This window comes from Talpa europaea (genome assembly GCF_964194135.1).
Source record: "Talpa europaea genome assembly, chromosome: 2".
Classification (NCBI taxonomy): domain Eukaryota; kingdom Metazoa; phylum Chordata; class Mammalia; order Eulipotyphla; family Talpidae; genus Talpa; species Talpa europaea.
The window spans coordinates 5901703-5918666 of NC_140068.1; the positions used below are offsets into that span (position 1 = coordinate 5901703).

Here is a 16964-nt window from a genome sequence, read left to right on the forward strand (position 1 = left end):
CTCCAAGTTATTAATGGTAGATTTTTTTCATGTCATTTTTCAGTTCTAACCATTTTGCCTTGTTTTGATGCACTATTGTTAGATATATACACATTTATATTTTATTATTTTTATTGATGTTATTTTCATTAATTGCCAATAAGAAAAACTGGCACTCACTAAAGCAGAAAAATAAATTATTGCAGTGATTTTGGCTTGGTCACAGATTTTATGAAAACTAAAGAAGTAGACTTGGAAAGAGGTAGATACCAAGAGAAACAGTGACCAGCACTTTGTTCTGGCTGACGTTGTGGAGCACCTTCCAATGGCAGTCACTGCCTCATCATTTGGTACCAGATCTGCCACTAGGAAACAGATTGAATTCTCCTGTTTCCTGGCTTTGGAGTCTTAGGAGACACATTTGTTGCGTGTATACCCATATTACATTCTTATAACCTAGGAGTCTAGAGCCACAGGAAGCAGTCATTAACCTCAGTGGATTTTGTTGTGAAAGATCAGCCCTGACATCTACCAACTTGCATAATAGGAAACTCCCAAAATGTAGGACGGCAATTGAGATGCCAAGATACCAAATGTTAGTAAAAGTCTATTACAGTTAATAACAATTTAGCAACTTGATACAGTGCAACAATTTCTGAACAATACCCATAAATTATAGCTAAAATTGAAGTGATGATTTCTCATGTCTCTTAATCTTCTTAAATTTCTTTGCAAATCTAGGTCTTTTTCTAAATGACTCTTTAGGTTATCAGTTAGAAGCACTTCTCAACCTTTCAAAAACTAGATTGTTACTCTGGAATTTGGTAACACCCTGGTATGATTCATTTATGTCAAAATCTATCAACTTTCACCTTTCACCTACCTAATGTATTGTTATTTATTTGTTTAAAAGATTTATTTAATTATGCATACAAGAACTGGGGTGCAAGCCAGAGGTGTGGGTGGTGAGAGGATTCACCAGAAAGGGCGGAGAGCAGAATAGGCAGATCTACTGAAATACACTGCTGAGGGCAGCAGCAGGTGAGGGAGAAGAGGTGGGTTGCTCCCTGGCCGACTGGGGATTGAACTCGTGCTTCAGTGGCTGGCGATAGTGACGATAGCTTAATAGCGCTGTCTTTCACCCCTGTGCCACCAGGGAGGCCCTGTATTGTTATTTATTGAGGTATATACAATACTCTGTATGATTGAAGGACATAGGTGCATGTTCAGGGGCATAAATCCAAACCATGCCCACCATCAGAGACTTTTCCAACTTGCCTTGGGAACCTACTCCTTCACAGATGGCAAATCATCTCATCACATAATGGGATGAGTTACAATTACGTAGTGAAACTTGGACAGCATGCAAAGGGTGGCTGTTTTTATGGAGAGATCCTTCATTTGGGGTCTCAGCATTGTTCTGCTCTCCTAAGTTCCCCCATAAATGACCAGACAACAAACTTATTTCCAGGACATTGTAATCCAGATGGGAGAGGATCAAATGAAGATGGAAATGGTTCATTCTTAGTGGGTGGGGAGGACAGACATGATAGCTGAGAAGCAATGAGTCTAACTGTTAGGGAGCGGAGAGTAGACCCCTGAACTTGTTATCTGGGAAGAGGGTTAGGAGGAGATGAAATGGCTATCCTTCATGGACTAACTGAAAATAAACTTTACTTCTCGTGCGCCCCTGTTTTGGCTATAATGGGCTTGATATTTTCTTTGCTCATTACACTGTACAGGAGAAGAAAAGTAAATCCTAGTAAGATCCATGCTAGCATGATTCTAGAAGAAAAAAATGGAGGATTTGACATGTACATTGTGTTGGAAGAGACAAGACAACAATGAGGGATTTTGTAAATATTGATGATCAAAATAATTATTGAGAATTCCTGCTTCTGACCCAGATGAAGTAACAGGAACTGGATTTACCCTCCCTTCTTCATCAACATCTAAAAAAAACTGGATAAAATATTTTAGACAACTGTTTTTAAACTTCAGACATTAGGCCTTGTGGGACAGTGTTTCTTGAGAAAGTAAAAATAAGCTCCAATGCTCCAGCTCCTTGCCTAGAGAGAGTTCTCCATCTCTCTCAGGATGGGGGAACTCAGGTGCAATTAAACATCTCTATATGACATAGGTATACACCTATGTCCAGGTACAAATGGTGGTTCAGGGCTCCCCTGGTGGTGCAGGGAATAAAGACAGTGCTATCAAGCTATAGCCATCTACTGCAGCAGGAGTTGGATCCTGGCCAGGGAGCTGAACCACATGGCGCAGTAGACCTCTCCTGTCTCCCCACTGCTCCCCTCAGCAGTGTGTTTCAGTAGATCTGCCTGTTCTGCTCCCCACTCTGTCTCTGGTGAATCCTCTCACCCCCTGTACCTCTGGCCTATACTCCAGTTCTTTTTTTTAAAGATTTATTTATTTATGCATACAAGAACTGGGGTACAGGCCAGAGGTGTGGGGGTTGAGAGGATTCACCGGGGACAGAGAGGGGAACAGACAGGTGGATTGACTGAAATACACAGCTGAGGGGAGCAGTGGGTGAGACAGCAGTGGTCTGCTGCACCATGTGGGTTGCTCCCTGGCCGGGGATCGAACTTGTGCTGCAGTGGCTGTGGACAGATTCATAGGTTGCATCTTAACCCCTTGCACCACCAGGGAGGCCCCACACCAGTTCTTGTATGCATAAATAAATAAATCTCTAAAAAACAAATGGTGGTTGACCAATGAGTGGCCTAGGAGGGAAAAGCTGTAAGGAAGAAGAAGTAGAGTGGGTAGACTGGGGTGGGGCCCAGTGGCTGGCATGAAATTTTACTTAGACTCTGGAGATCGGTATAAGAGGGGCAGAAAGAGCACAAGGTGGTGATATTGGAAAATATAAAAAGTGATACAGACCCAACTCTGTATCACTCTGTATCTGGAGATTAATTAATTGTCCATTAATTGGCTTGAGGGTAGGCAAGAAGACAGAGTAGAAATTCTTACTTGGGATCTAGAAAAAGAGACATGAGTGTGAACTTGGATGGCAGCAGTGGATTGGAAAGGACGGATGAAAGGGAAGAGATATATGGAAAACACTGGGTTGTGCTGATTTGTTCGACGTGAAAGGAAGGAGGGAAGAACACTGAGTAGCTTTAAATGAACTGAATAATTCTTAGCCTAGTCTGCTGGGCTGATACACTCAGAGGCTCTGCCAATAATAATCGATAATTACTTCATTTATCCAGGTTCACATCTTTGTGCTGGCTTTGGCGTGACCTTGGGCATGATAGTTATTCTAAACTTCTTTCCTTTGTTGAATGGGGAACAGTAACAGCTCCAGCTTTACAAGATTCACTTCTAGTTTTTGAAGGGAAAATATGAGAACTGGGGCCTCCCCGGTGGCGCAGCGGTTGAGCGCTGGGTTGCGAAGCTGCCCGCGGCCTCTGTGGCGCCAGTTCGATCCCCGGCTGCTCCCCGACCACCAGAGAAGGGTCCCACATGGCGCGCAGACCTCTCCTGCCGCCCGCTGCTCCCCTCAGCAGTGTACTTCGGTCCTTCTGCCTGCTCTGCAACCCGCTCTGGCTCTGGTGAATTCTCTCACCTTCCCGCGCTTCTGACTGTACCCAGTGCATGTATAAACAAACAAGCAAACAAACAAACAAATAAATAAATAAAACATTCCTCTATAAAAAAAAATCTTTAAAAAAAATATGAGAACTGATGTAGAGGAACTTGTCTGGAGCAGGTTTTATTAGTTCTTTTCTTTTGTTAATTCTTCACTAATCAGTATTTCTGTTTTCTTCCACACAGAATTAAAAAGCTTTTAGTGTATTTCTCGGTCTGGTTTTTTTAATATCTCATGAATAATGTGGAATTATTGAGAAACAAAAGAAAAGGTGATTATGAAAAAGTTTGAAATATTCAATAATATATTAAGTAGTTTTAGGAAATTAGAAAAATGACTTTTCTGAAGTTAAACCAACTTTTTATAGAGGCATGGGTATGAAGAAGAAAAGAGATCATTGCAGAAAAATAAAATGAAAAAAATAGATTGCATTAAAAGCAAAAAATCCAGTGAATTCTATCATTCATGAATATTCAGATAATATATCCACTTTTCCTGGGATACAATGGACAAGTCAAAGAATTTAAGGAATGAAAAAAAGAATGATTCAGCAAACTCAAGTAAGCAGAAGTAGTCTTTTAAAATAACTAGTTTGACAGGTTAGGACAGATCTTTTTATTTTAGGGCCAGGACATAATTGTTTGATATGTCTTCAGCTTCTTTCTTCCTGCCAAGACTCAGTCCTTTACCTCCTTCCTGCTGCCTTCCAAATCCCACCTGCCGGGAAGAGCAACCTGTGCACCTTCCCTCTGCCCTTCATATTCCTTCTAATTGCCCGTGTTTATTAGTTTAATAAATTCCATTCCATTAACACCTACTAGGGGACTAGTCAACTCAAACTCACATTGAGTACGACTGAGTGGAGGATGCATACTTGGTGTCTCCAAACCCTTACTGACATGTGATGAGCATATTACAGGAGGCTTAGCCCAAGGAGATAAACTTGAAACTGGTCACGCTTCTCACTTATGGTGGACTTGCTGGATGAAAGATGGTGTATTCTTCCAAACCCTCATACTAGTGGGTGATCCTTAAATTAGGATAAACTTAAGCACCTTAGAAGGGAGTGTAAAGAAGCTTGCTTTGAGGCAAGTCTTTTCTAATCCCCAACACAGCTCAAGAGCTAATAGTAGGGGTACATTAGTATCTCCATTGCTTGACATTTGTGCTGTGAATATTTTGCACAACCCATTCTGGAAATGACATCTTGGTGCACTGAAAGGCAATGTGTCTTGTCTAGATGACATTCCTGGTCAAAATGCTGTTTGCTACAAATAAAATTTTTGACTGTCAGGAGACTGCCTGTTTAATATTGCTTTTTCCTCCTCTGCCTTGTGTTTAGTCTTTTGATATTTTTCATTGATAGCTAAAATAAGGCAAAGGGAAATGAGAATTTTTTTGGAAGTAAAATACCAATCTATGTTGCTGATCTATAAATCTGGACAATGTCTTGATAAGAAGCAGACACCTCTGTTAATTTTCTCTTCTCTGCCCCATCATTCTCTGTAATTAAGAACTGGCTGTATGTTCTGTAGTGACACAGCCTATAATCATTGGTTTTGATCTGCAATTCTCATTTATGAGACCCCAACCTTGTAGGTTAAAAGAGAAATACAAGTCGGGTCATTTTTCACTTTCCTCTCAATTCCAGTTCAATTTATTTTGAACTACTGTAAAATATTTGTGCAATATTGTCACTGGTTTGAAGCACAATTACTACTATATTTGGAAAAGCAGCCTTTCTCACTGAGCTCTGGCCTGGGAGCCTAGCCATGCTGGTGACCACATAACATGTACAATATTCTACTCTTGTTTGGCTTGTGCATTTTGTAGGGACCTGGGCACTTGAAAACTGGAGTACAGTTTAGGTTAATTACAGAAATTATTTGTTAATATAAACGGAATCTCCTTTCCTTATTTGTTTGACGTTTATAAATATCCAGGTCTTCCCTCCATCTCTCCAGTAGTTCCTTCTTGTTTTGCCTCCTAAACCTGTGGCCATATTTATAAAACTTCTGACCTCAGAATTTCCTAAGAAAGATTTTGCATTTCCTTTTCCTATTTTTCATTCAGAAGCATTCTAAATGGAAGATCAGAGTCCTAAATCTCATATCGACAGGAATATTAAAGGTTGCCCATTGCAGATGATCACTGGGCAATTGAATTATTTTAGTAACTTCCCTGGAAAGTCTTCCAGCTTATTCTTGGAACCCTACTGTGATGCATCTCCTCATTTCTATATAACAGCAAATTGTATCATTGTTGTCAGCTTGATTAGTATAATCAAAAACACTTTCTACACCTCGTTTCTATTTTCCTGTATGGGCTCCTGAGGAGCAGGTTGAACCCATATCTCACAGCCCATTTGGGCCACTGTGACAAATACTAGAGACTGCATGGCTTTAAAAACAAACATCTGTTTCTTACAGGTCTGGAGGTTGGTAAGTCCAAGATCAAGGTGTCAGCAGACCTGGTGTCTGGCCAGATTCTGCTTCAGCCTTACAGATGATCATCTTGCTGTCTCATCACATGGTGGCCAGAGCAAGGCAGCCACTGATTTCTTCTTTAAAAGGCTCCCCCTTCATGACCTAATTAGCTCCCAAAGACCGTTGTCCTTCCAATACCATCACACTGGGGATTCGATTTCCATGTGTACCTTTGGGGCGGCATGTATGTGTTCAGACTACAGCACCGTCATGAGTAAGACAGCTCCTTTTAAGGTACACGTAGGTTTCCTGTAGCTCTTCCTTTCTTTAGGTTAACTTCTCTTACTTGCTCAGTCACCCTCTGTGTGACCAGATTTCGCATCTCCTCACCATCCTGGTGATCTAATCTGAGTAGATTTATTTTGCTGATCTATTGAGCATCAGCAATGCATGTGATATTCCAGGTGTAGTCTAATGAGTTGAGAGTAGAGTGTGACTATCACCTCCCTTAATTCAGATATGATAATCTCATTAGCTCATCTGACAACAAAATAGTTAAAATGACTGATGGGGAATGACCCTTGGATACGACTTCAAAGTGCCCTTCCAGTTGCCAACTTTGTTGATAACGGCTATAATTTTAAAACTGTGAACTAACAACAACAACAAATGCTTAATTTCAGAGTAGGATCTTGAATCATACTTAATAGAAAATGGTCTTGGAGAAGTTCATTAACCTAAGTAACACTTTCCCAATATTTAACGCACAGTATTACCAAGGACTAAATTAGTTGTAATGTGCTTACTTGTAAAGTGATTAAGTACTCAGTGCATATTAGTATTGATAATTATAACTTTACTATTATTACTTATTCTAGGAGTGTAAGAAACATTTATTTTTAATTCTGAATATAAGAATGTGTGACTTCACTGTATTTTTAATGTCTTCTAATAGAGCTAACCTGAGCCTCCAAGATAGTAATCATTCATAAAAAACAGCCACACATTGTCCAAATTCCTTGACAAATTAGAACAAAATAACAGTTCTGACAGTAGTTATTTATTTATTATGAAGTGATAAAGCGGGTTATATGTTATAAAGAGTGTTTATTTCTCTTTAATAGTAAAATCATCATTTCAGCAGAATGATGATTTTTGTATGCATTTTGTATATATTTTGGACAAACCATTCCTCTTTGGTGTCTTCCATTAAGAGGTCTATTAGGATGATAAAGATGTTTTTCATTTTTCAGAATGCCTTTTAAATTACAATTAAACTAGTATCATAGCAGAAGCAGCCTTTTATGCTAAATCATATTTCAAGGGTAATTATTATAATTCTGTTCTTTGTACAGCATCTGTTACACACACACACACACACACACACACAGAGTTTATAAGGGCCAACTTGTATTGGCTCATAAAAGCCTATTTTAAATTATCAGGAGTTTTGTAAACCACTTGATGTCAGACGAGAAGCTTGAAATTTGCCATGGTGAGATGATTTTCACCATGAAAATTGGTGATGTTATAAATTAAAGCCATTTCCTCCTCTTGAACAGCTGGATGTTAAACACCAGCACACCTCTGCTGTAAAGTATTTTCCTCATAAGACAAAGGGCTATTTTCACTGACATTGCTTTCAGTATGAATGTTTACAGGGGAAAAATTAACAACCTGGTCTTTAAACTTTTTTCTCTGTGTTCTCAGGGATACGGAAAGACCGAAGAGGAGGAAGAATGTTGAAACATAAGCGCCAGAGAGATGATGGGGAAGGAAGGACTGAAGCGGGACCCTCTGGAGACATGAGGGGTGCCGACCTGTGGCCCGGCCCTCTCATGATCAAGCACACGAAGAAGAACAGCCCAGCATTGTCCTTGACAGCTGATCAGATGGTCAGTGCTTTGTTGGAGGCTGAGCCCCCCATTATCTATTCCGACTATGATCCTACCAGACCCTTCAGTGAGGCCTCAATGATGGGCTTGCTAACCAACCTGGCGGACAGGGAGCTGGTTCATATGATCAACTGGGCAAAGAGGGTGCCAGGTAAGAAAATGAAGCTCAACTTCTATTTTTAAGTGCCAGGAATTACCCAAGAGCTGACTGCAACGTCAAAGGAGAGAGAGTGGGAAATAATAACTTGTTACCTAATTGGTTTCAAAGATTGTTCATTTTCAGTATGAAGACACTGTGATTCCCCTAGAAATAAAGAAGCGATGTTTTGTATTTTTTTAAGATTTATTTATTTGTGCATTCAAGAACTGGGGTATAGGCCAGAAGTGTGGGGGGTGATAGGAATTCACCTGAGACAGAGCGGGGAATAGAACAGGCGGATGTACTGAAATCCACTGCTGAGGGGAGCAGCAGGGAGACAGGAGAGGTCTGCTGTGCCATGTGGGTAGCTCCCTGGCCAGGGATTGAACTTGTGCTGCAGTGGCTGTGGATAGCTTAGTAGTGCAGAGACATAACCCCTTGCGCCACCAGGGAGGCCCAAGAAACAATGTTTTAAAAGAAAAATCTAGAAGAAATTGAAGTCTTTAACTTGACATTATTTTTTAATGTATCATGGTCCCCAAAGAATATGAGCTGGACACCAAATAATAAATGTATTTTAATGATATGGTAATACTAAATACTCTATGATCTACAAGTTTTCAGTATTGAGGAACTTTGTTCCAAGCACTTCAATTATGAGCAAACAGTTTTACTTAGAATGTCTTTTCTTTTAAAATCCTTATGGACTAATGAGATAATAAGGGGCTTCTTTGCTAAATGTTGATTATTTACTCAACCAAGTTATTCTTTTTTAAAATTATTTGTTTATTTAATTTATTTGTAAAAAAAAAACCCTTAGTGAATATTTCATACATTTCTATATATTATTATAGAAACATGTGATCCTTTGAATAAGGAGTCAACAACATTGTACCAAAGATTAAAGGGCATTCAGGTAGTAGAGATTTGACTACATGGAAACCTGGGGATTAACAGGCATATTTAGAATTTTTGGAGTCAGTGCAACTGGCAAATACAAACTTCTAAACATCTTTGGAGTTAAGCAGATATTGGAATAAATGTAATCTGCTCTTCATTTTACCTTTATATCTGTTAGTGCCTTTTATAAAAAAAAAATCTTAAATACTTTGGGATAAGAGATGGAAAAAAAAACAACTAGTGCCCATATTCATATACTATCTCCATAGATTTAGCGTTAAAAGAGTGGTTTTTAAATCCTAGTTTACTATGATCCTCCCATGGTGTAACTTTTCAACAAATGTTTCATTTATCTGAAAGTCAAAAAAGGAAAAAAAAATGACTGTAATGTTTTATTTTAAATTTCTGCATCACACTCAATTGACTGTTTCTGAGTTTCAGTGTCAATGACAGACATTTGATTCCCTCCCCCAGAAGCTTGAATTAGTCACATAACTATGACTTTGATTTATTAAAAAATATGCCTTTTCCAAAATTCACTACAATTTAATATACCGCAAGGGCAACTTCTCGCTTTCAGGTTGTATTCTGGTTCTACATATTTAATGACTATGTGGATAAATATCTAGCCCTGGCCTCAGTCTTGCCTTTTCGAAGCTGGTGACTCTAAGCCAGGCAGTCTCCCCGACCGGGGAGGGTGAGCTGAAGCTGCTGGGTCAGGAAGAGAAATGAAGGGAAAATGACAGAGCCGTGGGAAACACCTTAACCACTTCCTCATTCTTGTTGTGGAAAATGAGGCAACCATTCTCCTTCCCCTCCCTGCCCAAGGCCCTCCCTACTCAACTCTAGAAGTTACTTTTTCCTTCTACCACTGTACTTGTGGCTCCTTCCTCACTCAGTTTTGGTTTCAGGGGGAGAGAATCCACTTTCTGGACATACCCCGCCCTCCGCCACTGCAAGCTCAGGTTTCTTGGAAGTTTCCTGTGTTGTCTCAGGGGTGTGTGATTATCTTAGCCATTCCAGGGCTGCTCTGGTGCTGTGTCTGTTGGGTACCCTGTAATTAGCTCCCCTGACATGAACATCCATCCTCATTACTCAAATCAGGAATGAACTGAACTCTGGAAATCCTTGTTGGAAATCCTTGTTGGCTGAGTGAGTGAGTGAGTGAATGAATGAATGAATGAATGAAAGGTAATTTTTGAAACTTCTGACTTTAGGAAATCTCTGAGTCCTATTAAATCTCCACTGTCCCAAAAAGTAGACCTGACCTTTGGGGCTGTGGGGTTACTCTATTTCACCTGTCTTCAGAATCACCTGCTGATCTCATGTGTCTCCAGTAACTGCCTAAATCAGCCCCATTTCCAACCTTTCTCTTCTAAGGGGCCCTATCCAGAGGAATGTACACAGCTTCAGCAGCAACTCAGTTTCACTTAGCATAATTTAAAACTTAAAATGGGGGCTTCCGTGGTGGCACAGGGGTTAAGTCTCAGCACTATCAAGCTATCACCAGCCACTGAGGCACGAGTTCAATCCCTGGCCTGAGAGCTGACCCACTTGGTGTTGCAGACCACTCCTGTCTCCTGTCCATTTCAGTATTTCTGCCTTTTCTGCTGCCCACCCTGTCCCTGGTGAATCCTCTCACCCCCGGACCTCTGGCCTACACCCAGTTTTGTGTGCATAAATAAAATAAAAATAAATAATCTTAAGAGATTTTTTTAAATGAGGATAAGGCCAAAGGGGAGCTAGAGTGCACAATGCCTCAGTCTGGGAATTGGATCCTCACGGAACTCATTCTCTTTTGGGTGGTTCCTTAGATTCAGGGACTTAGCAAGCCTGCCCAGGGCTTGCTCAGGCTGTCGCGGTGGTGCAACCTGTCAGCACAGCGTGGTGAAAGATGATGTCCTGAAGTGCAGTGACATGCTGGAGAGGCGACCGATGAGGATGTTTTAGGATAAGCTTTGCATAGCTATTTTATAAGCCTGGAGGAGAGGGTGGGGGCAGGTAGAACTACCCTACCATGAATGGTGTCAGCAACCCCTCTGGCTGGCCATGCAGAGCTTTCGTTGAGTGTTCCATTCCCAGCTCTCCCCTGATTCTGTCGAAGCTCTGGTTGAAACCCAAGGAGAGCAGTTATTCACCTGATTTTTCATTCATGGGAAACTTGGAAACCCATCGATGCTTGTTGGCCCAGATGTAATTAAAATGTTAAAATCCTTTTCACATCTTGAGAGTATTTGAGAACAGTGCCCCACCTGGGCCATTTGCTCTTCCTTCATCAGGGTTCTGTTTCACTCAGCCTGGGTCAGAGTCCTGAATCTTGAGATCTGTTCTTGAGTGCAGCGGGCATCCCCAGGGCACCAGGGGGAAGGTTGTTGGACTGTGGCTCTGTCACTTCTTGGGGGAATTTGGTGTGAAGAATGACAATATTTTGTAACTATGTGCTAGACAGATCTATTACTAGTAAAGTGGGTTGAAGTGGGTTAATTATCTCTTCTCAAAGGATGTGCTGAAGTCCTGACCCATCGCTCCTCACATGGGGCCTTATTTGGAGGAAGGGTCTTTACTAGAGTTAATCAAGCTCAAGTAAGGTCATTACTTATTAATACTTATTAAAAGGGGAAATTGGACATAGAGACCCACAGAGAGAAGATGGCCATGGGGCTGGGAGGATGGGTCTGCTAGCCAAGGAGTGCCCAGCATTGCCAGAGCCTCTGGAAGCTAGGAGAAGACACAGAGGGTCCTCCCCTCCAGGCTTCAGCGAGAGCATGACCTGCTGAGTCCTTGATTGCAGATTGTAACTTCCAGAGCTGGGAGGCAACGCATTTCTTTTGTTTTAAGGCATCCAGGAAATAAATGTATGATGCCCTTAGGAAACAAATGTAAATTGTATTAAACATACAAAGTGCTCGTATTTTTGAGGCAAATGAAATAAGGACCTTTTGATCAAAAGAGGAATGTTTGGCTCATCTGGTGTAGACTTGGCTAATCATTTACTTTTCTATATTCTCGCCGTTACCCCCCCCCAGCAGTTCACTGGATGTGTGCTTTGAAGTTGATTTAGATTTTTAATAGTTCCATGCATCTACCTGGCAAAGACCTGTAAAAAATTTTAACTTACAAAACAATGTTTTATCTGGTACTTTAATAGTTTCCCTTTTAACATGTATACCTTTGATCCATTTGAATTCATCCTGGTGGACAGTATGAGGTGTGGCTGCAATGTCGCCTTTATGCACATGGCTGCACACTTGTTTCCACCCCATTTATAGAACTGCCTCCTACAGAAGTATTTTTAAGACTTCCTTTATAGTTGACCTTTCAAGTTTACTATTTTGTTAAGAGTGATAGGGCTGACCTATTGGTTTACAGGTTTGGCTATTTTTCCCAATTCTGAAATCCAAAAGATTGAGAAGCAATTGATTCATGAGTAATACATTTTGCCTCATTTGTATGAACTGAATATATAGTGTGATTAGCCTGTTGTGCGTCACTGTATTTCATAGCGTTCCATTCATCTTAGAACTTGCTACATTTAGAAAAGACCAGTGCAGATAAGAAACAATCCCATGAACCAACATTTAACATTAAATAAAGCAGCAAGCATGTTCCCAGGAGGGAAGACGGATGGACCAGACTTCCCTCTCCCCGTCGGGTGAAGGTGTGCCCCAGCACCCCACATTCCTGCTGCTCTAACCATCCTGAGAAGTTGGTCCTCTCAGAGCTTCAGCAGCTCATTTTTAGGCTTGTGATTCCCAGACTTCTTTCTGTAAGTCACAACACCTAAATACTCAGTTCCCACTTCCAGCTGCCCATTTACCTGACATTCCAGGTAAATGTCACACCTCCAACCAAATATCCAAAACCGAAGTAGCTGTTCTCCCGCCCGCCTCAGCAAACTCACTTGCTCGCTGCAGGGGCTCCATCCTCTTCTTTTGCCAATGTCGGACTCATCTTCTGGTCCGGCTCTTCTTCACCTTGTGCAGCATTTCTTTCTCTCAGTATTTCTAGATTTAGGCTTTCCTTCTGTTTCACTGGCCCCCCTTTGGGCCATGCTCTATTTTTTTGCACAGGACTGAACTCTAACTCATCTTTTTGGTTCCAACCTCTCCTCCCTTCACTTGATCCTTCTCCCCACTGCCAGGATAATTTCTGTAAATCATTTCAGAAGGTTATACTCCCTGTATTAAGTTCCCCAGGGCTTCCATAAATATGTTTCACAAGCCAGGTCTCTTCAAACAACAGAGATCTTTTCTCTCCCTTTTCTGGAAGCTGGAAGTCTGAAATGGAGGAATGAACAGGGCATGTTCTCTCTGAAGACTCTACAGGGGGATCCTTCCTTGCATCTTCCTAACTTCTGGAGAGGCTGGCAGGCCTTGCTGTTCCTTGGCTCGCAGATGTATCCCCCCAAACCCTACCTGTCATCACACAGTGTTTTCCTTAAGTGTCTGTGTCCAAATTTCTCTCTTCTAATAAAGACACCAATAATATTGGATTTAGGGCATTTATATAAGTAAATGATAGGCATTCTGGGTGGAGGCAAACTTTAGGAGAAACAACTATTGAACGAAAAGTTTGACAGTAGACTTTATTATTGAACTTTGTAGGGGCTTTAACAAATAAATGACAGTGTCCTGCCAATCCTGAGGGGCAGCATTAGACCATGCCTCAGGGGAGCTAATCCTAGATGACCCTTTTTTGGGAACCTTTTTTGGAAAGGACCTTTGTAGAAAAGTTATTCTCCAACTCACTCTCTCTTTCCTTGTTTAATTTCTACTTTCCAACATGATTTCTTGTTTCCCCACCCTGCCATTCTTTCCTTCACATAATGTTTTGATATTATTTTTCTTTTACTGAAATCCTTGACTCTCTCTCTCCATTTCAACTCAGTGCCCAACCTCTCTTCTAGACATCAAACTACTCTAACCATCCAGTGGAGGTTACACCTCAGTAATGTGATAATGTTACCTTTCTCTGGGGGATTGAAGACCAGGGAATTGTAAAAAGGATAGAAAATTGATATTGATCCTAATGAGATCTAAGTAAGAAGGGCCATGAAAAACAATGGCAAGCAGAGTAGTATTTTCTCAGTGGGAGAATTAAGAAGAGCTCACCTATTTCCTATAATCACCTTATTAATCAATAATTTCTAGATTATTGAGAAAGCTCAGTAGATTTGAAATTTGATTTTTACCACCGTTACTGCTTATTGAGATTATTGAGAAAGCTTAAGAATATTGAGAGAGCTCAGTAGTTTTGAAATTTGATTTTTACCACTGCTACGGCACTGCTTTCTTTCACAGGACCAAGAGAGTGTGAATCAATAGATTTATCCTGTAGCCTTTGCCTTTCACTATAATCTCAATTGACTGTTTACTTTTGGAACATTTATTATTACTTCTTCCCTCCTCTCCTACCCTCGCCCCAGCTCTGAAATATTCACATGAAGCCTAAGTTTCATGCTCATAGGAAAATGAATACACCGCCTTAAGCAAGTGGTTAAAAATGGAAGCAGACTGGAAATATTAATATTAGACCAGTTATAATGGAGTTATATGCTCCTTTTCACTAAATCAAATATTTTGTTTCACAGAAAAGCCAGTGTAAATGTTCTTTTAAGAGATTCATAGCTGAAAAGGTAACCACCGTTAGGTAAATAGATGCCCCTTCTGCACCCCACAGCCACACGGAGGGCTGAGAATTAGAAACAGTGCAGAAGTTGAGTCCTTTTCCTGCTTATGGTGCTTTAAAATTAACAATCAAGCAGACACAACGTTGGGTTGTTTATGTTTAATTTTTGAACTCACCTGAGTCACTGCATCCTGCTTGGTGTTCAATTCATCTTTATCACAAGGATAAATGACAGAATTAACTGTTCCTGGTTGGGAACCCCTAATTCTAGGCAATCTTGGGGTTTCAATTCTGTTGCCTTGGTTACTGAAATGTTGTACTGCAGTTTGCACAACTCTTGAGTGGAATTTTCTCTTAGGAATATTCTCCCTTGTGAGTAAATAACCTGCTTGATGTATTAAAATCTAAGTTCTGTTTAAAAATTCTTGAGTCTTGGTCCCATGATTAGTTTAAAAAACAACAGGCCTTGACCTTTTGGTCTAGGATTTATCACTTAGTTCCATTAGCAGAATCCTTAACATCGTATTGGAAAAATTAGAAGTGTGTTACTGAATAAAGTTGAAATTTAATAAAATCCTGGTGGTGCCCTTCTCTGGTGGGAAGCAAAGTATCTCTTTGTAGTACAACATGTGTTTATAATGTGACTGTTTCATAAGCATAAAAGGTATTAAAATGATGACTCGTTCCCTTCTCTGGAGGGTATTAAATGTGTCTCTTCCTAGAATGATATGTCATAATAATATTTAGTTCTTTTTACCTGGAAAAGGCACTTGCCTAAATTTACTTAGGGCATTTGAAAACTATATTTGAAAACTAGCAGATAAATGCTGTGAATTTAAAAACTCAGCTTGTGTTGGGGAAGCAGGTTCACCAGAGCACACACTCAAGTGGTATCTGGCAGTGCTTTCTTCTTCTATCAATGAGGCAGAAATGGGATGTAATCAGATTCGGCTTTTCTTTATTGCTGGGCACAATGCAGAGATACAAACTGAAAAGGTGTATTATTCCTTCCAGAGTTTTTCTCGAACCCCCCTAAACGCTGATCTGAAAAATGCTGCCTTTGGGAATGGAGGCCCCACGGGGACTGCTTATAAACCATTTCAAATTTAAAAGGCTTGCAAACATAGATGTCTACCCAAATCGTGAATTAGTATCTAAAATGCAATTCTCAATCTTATAAAATCAGCAAGATCAACTTAAATAGCTTTAATTTTCTGGCCTAACAAATAGCAAAATACTGGGACAGAAACCTCAGTGTCGAAGTGATTGTCAAAATTTGGAAAGGATTATTATTAGACCAGTTAACCACTTTCTGTTTTGTCTTGATTGTTTCTAATAAATGGAACTTAAGGTGATAGCCTAGAAGTCACATTTTTATTTTATTTATTTATTTTTTAATAATAAATTTTATTTTTATATTCCCCATACAATTGCAACCCCCCCATTCTGATCCCAATCCCTCCCCTCCTGCCCCCACCCCCCATAGAGTGTCTCTGGTTCATAGTTTTTTGTTGATTTTGATTTTCACTTTCTTATAGTTACTCATTTTCCTGGTCCTTTATTTAAGTTTTCTAGATTCCTGCTATGAGTGAGACCATCCGGGATTTTTCTTTTTCTTTCTGGCTTATTTCGCTGAGCATGATCCCTTCTAGCGCCATCCATGTTGCTGCAAATTGCATGAGTTTATCTTTTTTGAATGCTGAGTAATAGTCCATGGTGTATATGTACCACATCTTCTTGATCCAGTCATCTATTTTTGGGCATTTGGGCTGTTTCCAAATCTTAGCTATTGTAAACAGTGCTGCTATAAACATAGGGGTGAAGTCACATTTTTAAAAAGGGTAGTATATTCTGGAGATGTATCTGGAGGTATGCTGAGGGGGGGGTGTGATTCTGTCAGTGTGCTTAGTGACCCTGAACTAGACATTTAAATGAGGTTAAAATTGTATGTTGTGTCTATTTTACCACAATAAAAATGAAGGTGTAGTAGTTTCTGTAAGGTATGTGGAAAGGAAAGAGGCATCAATTGGGAAAACAAAAATAGATAAAAATGATACAAAAATTCAGAGTTAAATCAAATTTAAACCTTAAATTTGATTTTTTTTAAAAAAGATTTATTTATTTATACAAGCACTGGGTACAGTCAGAAGCGCGGGAGGCTGAGAGAATTCACCAGAGCCAGAGCGGGGAGCAGAGCCAGCAGGCTGATGAAGTACACTGCTGAGGGGAGCAGCAGGCGGCAGGAGAGATCTGCATGCCATGTGGGACCCTCACCCGGTGTCCAGGGATCAAACCGGCGCTGCAGAGGCTGCAGGCAGCTTCGCAACCCAGCCCTCAACCGCTGCGCCACCAGGGAGGCCCAAATTCGATTTTTGATAAGAATA

The 16964-nt window shown here is 40.4% G+C and overlaps 1 protein-coding gene across 2 annotated transcripts in view; it reads left to right on the top strand.

Annotated features, from left to right (window-relative positions):
* The window catches only part of ESR1 (estrogen receptor 1), a gene marked incomplete at its 3' end in the record, with an annotated part of 250975 nt that overhangs the window by 112338 nt on the left and 121673 nt on the right, over positions 1–16964 (top strand). For both annotated transcript variants that reach the window (XM_084257024.1, XM_084257025.1), the window contains exon 4: positions 7729–8064. In XM_084257024.1, the coding sequence (XP_084113150.1) occupies positions 7729–8064 (336 nt within the window). The remainder of the gene's footprint in view (positions 1–7728; positions 8065–16964) is intronic.